The 11,650-nt window shown below is 44.6% G+C and overlaps 2 protein-coding genes across 2 annotated transcripts; one reads left to right on the top strand and one right to left on the bottom strand.

Moving 5' to 3' along the window:
* Nucleotides 1-3,626: 3,626 nt before the first annotated feature.
* On the bottom strand, nt 3,627-4,724 carry LOC308288759 (mRNA export factor-like; the record flags this gene model as incomplete). The annotated part of the gene is made up of 1 exon (XM_080730229.1): nt 3,627-4,724. The coding sequence occupies one exon, from the start codon at nt 4,722-4,724 to the stop codon at nt 3,627-3,629; it is 1,098 nt and encodes a 365-aa protein (XP_080586355.1).
* A 1,663-nt stretch (nt 4,725-6,387) lies between these two features.
* LOC308288758 (zinc finger protein Pegasus-like) lies at nt 6,388-7,458 on the top strand (the record flags this gene model as incomplete). The annotated part of the gene is made up of 1 exon (XM_080730228.1): nt 6,388-7,458. One exon carries the CDS (start codon nt 6,388-6,390, stop codon nt 7,456-7,458), a length of 1,071 nt encoding a protein of 356 aa, XP_080586354.1.
* Between the last annotated feature and the right edge of the window lie 4,192 nt (nt 7,459-11,650).

Below are 11,650 nucleotides of genomic sequence, written 5' to 3'. Positions count from 1 at the left end.
CTAATCTCACAAGCCGCCGGACCGATCAGCAGCCACGTGCACACATAGACATCAAAGGGGGCTTGAGCCGCTGCCCTTTTACCTGTGCCCTCTCCAGACCATGAATGCAGTTTTTAATAGGGAGAAAGAAACGCAAATGCCATCTTTCCATGACATACCTGAAGGCAGCATTCAGGAGAATTGCCTTGTCCGAACTCTCCTGAACTTAAATGCAGCATCTTATGTTGAAAGAATTGCCCTCACTGTGTAGAAATCCATGCCTTTACGCCACATATCCAGTATTGACTTGATTATGCTTATTTCAGTGTGGTATCACGCACCGAAAATAGCCGACCTCCAGCTTGGAGGTCGGCTATTTTCAATATTTTCACCAAAAGCCCTTTAAGAAATTTCAGCCCCTGCCTCTCTAACATTCTCTGCACGTCTCTGCCGATCAGTGTGCATAAAGTTTGTGTGCACACTGCCAGACGCAATTTTTTGACATGTTTGTTTTGTATTTTTTTTAATTACTTATCTTTTTAATGGTCTAATCTGACTAAAACGTTCCTATATGGAGATGTGCCAAATCTTTTATGGACGCTGCCAGTAGGAGCAAAGAAGTACCTCCACTAATTTTGAGTGGTGCTAACAGCTCATACATCTGGCTTTGTTTGTATGTACGTACAATATGTACCACACATTTGCCAAGCTTTGTGGGATGCTTAACTCATAAAAAGCACTGCTCACTTCACACTGGATGTAATCTTATGTCTTTTTGAAATATTTTTACAATGGAAGTCAATAGGGTTGTGATTGTGCTGAAATCGTGTCCATAGTTGGCTCATAGTTGTACCTAACCTATGTCATCATCTCTTTATGAGTAAGTAGTATTATGCATAATTATAATGAACTAGTAAGACGCCTCAGGGCGACAAGTGACCTGAGTCACGCCACAGGGATGTGGACATCAGGGATCTCTATATATGGGCATAAAAGGGATTTGTTTCCCTGGCATCACAGGGATCTCCATATATGGGCATAAAAGGGATTTGTTCTCCCTGGCATCACAGGGATTCTCTAACAGGGCATCATTAATATTGATGACATCGGGGAACTCCATATATGGGCATAAAAGGGATTCTGTTACTGTGACATCACAGTGAAGCCAGAGCGTGATGTCAGATCGGCAAACTCATTCTGGTAGAGTGGTTCCCCTGACATCACAATGACATCAGAGCGTAAAAATGTGTTCACATCTACACGAACACGGACAAGCTGTGACGTTTCTCATAAACTGCGACCTTCGGTCGCAAAATAAAGCAAATATTGTACAACTTGCTTTACAGATATAGAGTTACAAAGCATACATGAACCATTTATACTTAGGCTATTTTTCAGACATTTTGACTAAAAATTTTGTGCAAAATTTGAGTACCTTTGCATTTGGTACTGTAAGTATAAGATGCCAATATTTTACTCGAGTAATATTTTGAAATGTATGGTTCTGTTCAGAAGCAATCACATCAGTGCCTTGCATACATGTAGGCTATGTCTCCCACTCACCACCAGGTGGAGTCATTGAATAAAGTAGGCTACATCAGGGGTCTTAAACGTTTTCAGGCCAAGGACCCCTTAGTTGAGAGAGATGAAGCAGGGACCCCCACAACCTTTTCATAGATTCCATATAGTTTCATCGTTTGACAGCACAATTATCAGTCAATTTGTGTTTTCAGATATTTAACCACTTGAGCCGTCATTACCTAATACACTTGACCTTTTCTCTGTAGGCCTACTTGCTCTTTTTCCTCTCTACACCGAAAAATACCGATCTACAACTTTTTGGCTACAGTTCTACAGTTCAGAATATGGACACTAGGGTTCAGGTTGTTAATATAAAAAGGATTGGAAGATTTGGAGGACCCCCTAGGGGCCCGGGACACCCTGTTGAAGACCCCTGAAGTAAATCAGGGCTTATGAATGTGTCTAAATCAACAGAGTAACCATCTGCACAGCAGTTGAAAGATGGCAATGAAATGCTTAGTTTACAGTAGCCTATATCTACACTAACTATCTTATTAGTTATTACTTCAATCGTTTGAAATGTATTGAGTTTCTTGCATTTTCTATCAATATGCCAATATTCAATATGCTGGGGGGTGGGGAAGTCCTAGCTCTGGTCCATAGCGTTAAAAGGAGTTCTCCTTTTAAGGCTATGTCACGAACCATCCGCTGCGGCAGGAGCAAAGCCTGTGCACCTTCTCGTCTGGTCCAAAAGTAACAAAAACTGTTCGCTACTCACAAAAAAAAGGTATCAGTGGCGAGTTGAAAGCTTACTCTATACTGAGTGGAGTCAGTGGACGCACTGTGGGCGCCCCGGCCACCACACGCCTAAAATACATTTATAGGGCGAAATGAAAAATAATCCTCCGGACTACCTCTTCTAGTATTGTCCTCGCCATCACGGTGCAAACTCACTACTGAGTGTCTCCGTCCAGTAGATTATTTTTCATTTCGTCCTACATTTTCAATTTAGATTTAGGCCCTTATATAGAGTTCAGGGCTTCTACAACCCTCACAACTACGTTGCACCGCCAAACTGACTGATATGCCCATGTAGGCCTATGGATATCTCTGTATCTGCCAATCCTTGTCCGTTTTATACCCATATATGGAGATCCTTGATGTCATCAGTATATATGGCCATATACGAAGCAGACTGATTTGTTTGTGCCTGATGCCATGATGACACATTGAGGTTAAACAACGCACTCCATATTTCGGCGTAGCTGCATTGGGAACTCCTTATATGGTCATGGTGACATCATGACCATATCATTTTAAAATAGGATAACTGTCTGATATGCTTCTATTTGGAGATCCAAAATGACTTTTTTTTTCTATCGATTACTCACCCCATGGATACTTGAATTCATGTTTTATTTTTTTGTCGCATTCCTAAGACAATAATTTGAGGAGACTCTTTGTGTCATCAAATTATTGGCTTAGGAATGCGAATTCAAAATATCCATGAATTCAAGTCTCCATGGGGTGAGTAATAGGAAAAGAATCACCCAGTGTGAAGTGAGCGGTGCTATTTATGAGTTAATTTTATTAAGTGTCCCTCCCGCGAAGCTTGGCCAATGTGACTGACCCTGGGCGTACAAACAGATGTTACCCCCGAGACGTCAAGCATGGCCAAGTAGGTTCTGATGGCCATAAATACCTAATGGGTTCGGCCGTTCCGAGGTTGTCAGATTTGAGCGGGTCCAACTAGGTGTTGTGCCGAGCATTCTTGTATTCAGGTCATAGTAGGCCTAATAGTAGTGGCGCCATTCACTACGCTTTATTTTGAAGAGCCCCGGAAGCCACGATCGTGTCCACGTTGCATCATGGGATGTGACATTTTTTTTTGCTCACCAGCCGCCGCCGCAGCACCTGTTTACCTGCTTACCATGGTAACCAGCTAACACATCCATGGACATGATAACGGGACCGTGGTGTTGCACCACGACAATTCTTATCCCGTTCCTGGACGTTTATGGCATCAGAAGTGTTTAAACAAAACCGAGCATTTCTTCCAATTCTGCTTGAACGTATAAACCCTGTTTTCCCCCCACAAGAGATGCAACCTGACACGGCCAATCAAGCTACTTCTTGGGCTTCAGTTCTTCTGTGGCGTCTCGAAGGAAGATGCCGCTCTTCTTCTGGGGGTTATTGTACTCGTGTCCCTTGGACCAATCATAGCTGGAGGCGTAGGCGAATATTTTCCCGTTGCTGCTGAAACTGCAGGCAGTGATTGGCTGCTCCAGTGATTCCAGCGTCTTGGGTCCGAGTTTGGTGCGCTGGTCTTTGTCCCAGAAGCTGAAGCGTCCGTCTGAGCCCACGGTGGCCAGCGTGCCGTGTACAGGGTGGAAGGCGATGTCGTTGACAGCGTAGATGTCCTGAGGGGAGTTGTTTGTTGTGTTCCTGTGACACTTGAAGGTGAAGTTATCCCTGGTTGGGTTGACGGGGTCGATGTAGTGGATGGCAACTCTGCCCTCGATGCTTCCCAGGGCAAAGCCTGTGGGCTTGCTATGCTTGTCCTTGAAGATGGCAACGCATCTGTGCTGGAACTTGAGGGGAGAGTCTATTTTACGAAAAAGAGAAGGCTGGTTTTCTAGCCAGTAGACGTGCAGCCCTCTATCGGCCGTGGCCACCACTGCCATGGGGTAAACCACGTCGGCAGAGTGGCACCGCTCCGGTAGCTGCAGTGACAAAATGGGGTTGGGGGCGCGGGTGTCCCAGAACTTGAGCGTTCTGTCCCAGCTGCCCGTCATGACACAGCTGTAGTTGGGGGCTTTGATCCAGTGGACGGATTTGATGGGGCCGTCGTGTTGTGCAATCTGCATCGCCGTGTTGCTGTTCAGGTCCCACATCTTGGCCGTCTTGTCGCAGGAGGCCGTGAACACTTTGCTCCCGTCGTCGCTCCAGCAGACGTCCAGCACGGGACCGGCGTGCGTCTGACTGGCTTTGAGGACGGTCTGGCCGCGGTCCTGGACCTCCCAGCACCGCACATCGTTGGCCCAGGACCCGCCCACAAGGAAATTCCCTGGCATGGAGGCGGGACTGAACTCCAGGCAGCTGATGCTGTCGGTCGGGGGTGAGGCTACCTCAATGTCTGCTGGTCTGCTGTCTGCTGTTGATGGGCTTCGAAAGAAATTGCTCCCTGGGGACCCAAAGTTAGTGCTTGACCCAAATAAACTCATGGTGTAGCAAACTTACCAGTAAGACTGCAATGTGTGCATATACTGTGCCATTGACTCCACAATGGGAGCTCACGTCTCAGTAAGACACATAAATAGCACAATTATCTGAAACCTGCTCTATGTCATAGTGATGATGTCAGAGTCATCTCAATATTTCTTTGCATGGTATCAAACATGACACATGTGAGTGTGTGTACCGTATGTAAGTTGGTCTACTCATTTCCATATGCCATTGTGTCTGTGAGTGCATCAGCTATGTGTATATGCTTTCAGTAGCTAACAAATAACAAAAGTAAGATGTATTTGTATCTTAATTGTTATCTTGTATCCTATTTGTTTTTTGAGCTAACTGCTCCTACTTTGTGTACATGTATGAGTGTCCGTATGAGCACGGAACTCCATGTATGGAGATAAGTGACGTTACGGACAGAACGGTCCATACAAGGAGATATAATTGGTCGTGTTATGTTTTGATTTGAATGTTTTTCTTAAACCCATATCTTTGTTAGCTTCTATGCTTTACAGTCTTACAACCTACAGTAAAGACTACTACTCTTCTAAATAAACTGCTTTATTGTTGGGACTTTGTATAGCCTTTGTACAGACACGCAAGAGTGAGGACAGAATAGTACTGATGTGGGGGACGTGCAAACACAGACACATACACAATGCAAGTTGGGAATGCATGCTGTGCCCCAATTAATGCTGCCCGTTGTACGTTACCCGACTATCTTTCTGTGTTCCGTTTATGCCCATTTAGGGAGATCTCTGTATGGTCTGTCTTTCTGTCTGTCTCCCAATGTCCCTTGTATAACCATAATGGAGACCACTGTATGATCTATCCGTCCTTGTCCCTTTTATGCCCATATATGGACATCACCGATGTCATTAGTAAATGCCCATATATGGACATATCGGTTGGATTGGAAGTTCTTCTTCTTCTTCTTTCGTGTATCATCCTTGATGATTGGTTGACAACATTGTATTTCACAAGATGTCTTGTTACTTAGGGGAGGCCATGGGGCTGGCTGTTGTCTTCCCCCCTTGCTGACATCGGCTTAGGCAGGGTTTGAACCACTCACCTTCAGCACGAAGGGCATATGCACTAACCACTACACCAACGTCGCGCCCATTGGAAGTTCTGGTCAACTGGATCTCCACATATGCCTATATATGGGCATATCGTCCGTATCTGCGGTTATAGACTCCGACATGTCCTTGGCAATACTCGCACAGAGTTTGAAGTCGATCCGTCGGAAAGGTTAAGGACAGATTTGCACACTGATTGTCGCAGAGATTTGCGTCATTTATATTTAGCCAGCCCCATGGCCTCCCCTAAGTAACAAGAAATCTTGTGAAATACAATGTTGTCAACCAATCATCAAGGATGATGATACACGAAAGAAGAAGAAGACGTCACATTTACAAATGTACTTGTTGAAAATGCGTCGGTTAAAGTCGATCAGCTTGTTTAGGACAAATATCCTATTCCTGCTCTGTCATGGCTGGCCTCAAGAAGGGGCATGGCGATGTGATGCAACTCCATCACAGCTGGTGATGTCACAGCATGGCACGTTTTATTCGTATATAAGATCCTCGATCCCACTTCACAGCGTTCATTTATTGGGACACCTCAGAAGAGGTTTCTCACTTCGGATTGCAGATGGACAATATTGAGACAGACCCTGTGGATTTTAAGGTGCCACAATTCCGAAATTATCTGACAGAACAAACCCAGCATGTCAACATGATCACTGGCTCTGTTTCCGTAGAACAGGAAACGGGTGAATCATTCCAACCTGACACCACGAAGAGTGAACAGAATAGTCCTGGTCCCTCATCTGCTGAGGAGGGTCTGTCAGGAGAGGGAGAGGAAAAGGAAGGATCAGAGACCCAGACGGAGGAGGGATCTGAGATACGAAAGGATTGCTGGGAAAAGACGTTGGATGGAAACTATAAGTGTAGCTATTGCAGTTACACCAACAAGAAGGCTCGTCTGCGAGAGCACATCCGAATCCACACAGGAGAAAAACCCCACCACTGCCACCTGTGTTCGTTCACCTCGGCATACGGGCGAAATATCTCTCGCCACCACCGACGCTGCCATAATCTTCCGCCCACAGTGGGAGGGGAGCCCACTCCGCCCTCCAAGCGGAAGAGGTCCCTGCCGCACGGAAGGCGGCTCATTGTCAGATTTAAACCTCCAAAGAAGAGAGCGAAAAAGTCAAATGACCTCTCTAGTGAGCTGCACCACCCTTTGAATAATGATGAGTATAAGGACATGGCCAAAGAATCCCTTGACAGCAGTTTGGATGACACACCTCCTGTGTCCCCAGACGGGGCCTTCAAGGATGAGAAGCCCCCCATCGTCACACAGCATCAGGTCTTGGGTTCGCCACTCGCTGTGTCGACACCACCTCCGACTAGTGGGGACTCTTGTTCCCCAGAGCACAGGAAGTACAGCCCCTCCGGGGCCGGGCTCCTCGGCTGTGAACACAGCGAACAAACCTCACATATTTCCCACAGCCAGCCTGGCACGCCCGCCCAAGACCAACCTCTGCAACCTCAGATATGCCTCCACTGTGACATCCATTACACTGATAACATCCTCTATACCATTCACATGTGCTGCCATGGATATGAACACCCGTTCCAGTGCAACGTCTGCGGTCACCCGTGCAGGGACAAGTACGACTTTGCGTGCCATTTTGCTCATGGACGACACACAAAGTGACACTCCCCACATAGCATATCGTCGCTCGGATAGCAGTTACTATGGGACATCAGGGATACCTATATACAGTATGGGAATAAAAGAGATTAAGATTGACCAACACAGAGATCTCCAATAAAATAAACGGTTTAACAATATTAATGAATTATATGTACACTAGAGGTTTGCCTCTGTTTCGCCTGCGACGCCCGTTTCATAGTAAGATATTATTATGATGTCGCGTGAAACTTGACCAATCATAGAGATTGGCCAATAGTCTGGTTGGCCAAAATCCTAAAGATTATCAGACATACAGTATGCCCTTTTATGGCCATCTGATTGGTTATGGGCATAGATGGCCTCTCTGGTGGCCCTTATATATATATGCCTCAATATTATGACCTCACCCTTTGCCCTTCTCTGATTGGCTACAGGCCAACAGCTTGTGACCCCTTATTGGCTGCGGGCATAGATAGATAGATAGATGGATAGATAGAGAGATAATAGATAGAGATAATAGATAGATTGATAGATCGATAGATGGTTTATCCAAAGCGCTTTACATAGATTGTGCATTATATTCACCCATTCAAACACACATTCATACATCGATGGTGGAGGAAACCATGCAAGGCACCAACCTGCTCACCGGGAGCAACTAGGGGTTCAGAACTTCAGAGTCTTGCTCAAGGACTCTTCCACACTAACTCTGGGTGAGCCCAGGTTCGAATTGAGAACCCTTCGGGAACCCTCTGTGTTCTGATGACGGTTTCTTTCTTCGGAGTCTTACTGGTATAACTGTTCTTAGGAGGTCAAGCTTAACCAATCCTCAAGCTCGCAGCCTCACACCACTCTTCCATTGAACTCAATGGACTTTAGAGGTTTTGGGGTTACAGAAAAGGTCCATTGAACTCAATGGACCTTTGCGGCTACAAAACATGTTACAAGAAAAGGTCCATTGTAGTGGAGTAGAAGTAAAAGTATTGGAAATTGGAAATACTCAAGTAGTACAAATACTTCAAAAGTGTACTTAACTACTACTTAAGTAAAAGTACTTAGTTACTTTACACCACTGACAATATGTAATATAAATGGTAAGATGGAATTCATCAGGAACAGTTATTTCTAGTGTGAACCTATAAATTCCAAGTGTGCAAAGGTCTTCCCCGGTGTCTTTTCCAGAAGAGTTTAATTTTAAAAGTCTAATTGCCAGACCCATGAAATGGGTAGGCCTACATAAGCAAATGTCGGTCTGTCCGGGTTTTCTATATAAAGGGTATATATGATGATGACATGATGATGACATGTCATAAATGATGATGACAGACAGGGGGTCTGGCACAACCAGGTTGACCTGGTCTAGTTGCCAGACCCATGAAATGGGTAGGCCTACATAAGCAAATGTCTGTCGGTCCGGGTTTTCTATATAAAGGGTATATATGATGATGACATGATGATGACATGCCTACAAAAGGCATGATGTCATAAATGATGATGACAGACAGGGGGTCTGGCACAACCAGGTTGACCTGGTCTAGTTTTAACTAGAAATACTGTTCCTACGAAACAGTGTGGGCTTGCTCGTGACTATATTTTGCAGCATGCTAACTGTCATGTGAAGCTCAACCAATACTCCAGCTAACACCACTCCCAGATTTTATCACCTCAATTGCACCTCATTGGCTAAGTACCCTGCCTTTGTACTGTCGTGGCGGAACTTGTTAAATAAACTAGACCAGGTCAACCTGGTTGTGCCAGACCCCCTGTCTGTCATCATCATTTATGACATCATGCCTTTTGTAGGCATGTCATCATCATGTCATCATCATATATACCCTTTATATAGAAAACCCGGACAGACAGACCGACATTTGCTTATGTAGGCCTACCCATTTCATGGGTCTGGCAATAATGAAGATAACATAGTGTTCTCGCCTTTCAGGCGAGCCCACAATAATGTTTTCTTATTAAAAACACATTATTTCCAGCGGATTCAACGTATCCCACCGACTGAAACCCGTAACTCGTGTCAGTGCTACCCCACTTGCAATTTCACAGAATTGCACCTTTCTAGTTGTATAATTACTAGCACACTATCCAGGGGCGTCACAAGGGGGGGAAAAGTGGGACTGAGTTACTAGGGCCCAAGGTGGAGAGGCCTTAGTTATTTTATACTTTAGCTATTGAAAAATAGCAGATATACAAGCTCACAGCGCGACACAGAGTGCTGCGCTGCAAGCTTGTAGATCTGCTATTCTTGAAAAGTTGTGAAACATGTGTGCAAATCTTTTAATATATGTATTTTTAAGCAAACATTTGTAACAAACATTTTGCTTCTGGGGGATCCCTGGAACTAAATATTTTGACATGGGGGTCCGTGGCCAAATACATATCATTTTGGGGGTCCTTCACATGAAAAGGTTTGAGCACCACTGACATAGAAACATAGGTTTTTCAAAAAACCTTTGAAGGATTTGAAATATTCAAAGACTTGCACAAATGTTCACGATTTTTCAAAAATAGCAGATCTGTGAGCTTGTACATCTGCTATTTTTCAATAAGCACAAAATAATTTGTAATAATGTGTTCCCGCAAGCCCGCGGTTAATCCTTGTACCCAGTGCCCAGAATTTGGTGCGACACCCCCCCCCCCCCCCCCCCCCCCCCCCCCCCTCCCCCCTCCGTATGTACTATGACGTTGGTGCCTGTTATCAGAGTAGTATGACATGACAGACTGTTACTTGCTGTTAGGCAGAGACTTAGTATCTCCATAATTTGAATGTTTTTATAAATTAATTTCCTACTTTGTCAAAGGGTCACAAATATGGCAAAAATAGCCCTGTAGATGTGCTACTTTTGACATTTTTATGAAGTGAAGGTGTGGGTTAAGTGTGACTGGGCCACGTAGCAGCCCAAATTCTAGATATGAGGGCTGTATCGCGACCCTCACATCTAAAGTTCGGGCTGCTACGCGGCCCTCACACCTACATCGCACGCACCACCGATCCAACTGGTATACCCATAATCTTGACCCATCAGTCCGTGTCCCTTTTATGCCCATGTATGGAGATCTCGTCGTCAGTCCTGGTCCTTTTTATGCCCATACTGTATCTGATGTCATCACCAGTATATGCCCATATATGGGCAAATTGGGCATGCCCCTTTTGTGCCCATATATGGAGCTGACTGATTTCCATATATGGAATGAATTCTGTCTTGGCCATATGGAGCGTCCATATATGGGCATTGCCAAATATGGGCTTAATATTGATGACATCAGGGATCGCCATATATGACTGCTAGAACAGGTTGTCTAGGTCATATAATGGAGCGTGACAGTCAACAATGTGATGTCACAACAGGTCAGCTATAGACATTGAGGCGTTACGGACTGAATCACTGACGGACAGGATCTGCCGGGTTTCATAGTAAACTGCAACCTACAGTTGCAATTATTGTCACAGTCATGGTGACACGAGCGTGACATCAAGAGGTCCGCCGGCCAGCCCGGTCCCTCTGAAGCTATTTCTTTTCCCTGAAAAATAACGCTTTTGGACGTTCAAGGTTTCAACATGCACAGAAACGATATAGATGATGCAGCAACCTCGGTAGAATATATTTTTCCACCACCGAATGAAACACCCACACACACAAGCTTGAAAACACGTAATTCATTTATTAAAAAAATTAAAATAAAGTGCTTTTATGTACAATATAATAAAAACAACAGTCACAATATTAATGTATGATACAAAAAAATACAGTTCACGACATTTTTGTACACAACCGATTGATAATAATAAAAAAAAAAAACATTTTCATGCAGGCATACAAGACCACATTAGTAATAGTTGTTCAGTCAACTAAACTGGTGTTTAAGTGTGATGAGGATGATGCAGAGACAATGCTAACACTGTCTCTTGTCTGACGAGGAACATTTTAGAGCTGTGCTGCACAGCGCAGTCCAAAAAGCATGTAAATTCAGGCGCTTTCGGAAATACACTCCAGGAATGTGTTCTGGTTTCATAGAGCGCTCTAAATTAAGCTAATTTATGAATGGTCATTTAACGTTTTTTACATGTAGGCCTAAATGCATGTTGAATACTGTCCAGACAAGTCTTGTCAGGACACTCTTGTCTGACAAGAGTAGCCTACGTAACAAGCTGCAGCCGTCGCATTTTGCAATGACTTCTCAGGACAGTGGTTCTCAAAGT

This window comes from Nannobrachium achirus (genome assembly GCF_963921795.1).
Source record: "Nannobrachium achirus genome assembly, chromosome: 7".
NCBI classification, from domain to species: Eukaryota; Metazoa; Chordata; class Actinopteri; order Myctophiformes; family Myctophidae; genus Nannobrachium; species Nannobrachium achirus.
This window is presented reverse-complemented; position numbering and strand designations above follow the sequence as displayed.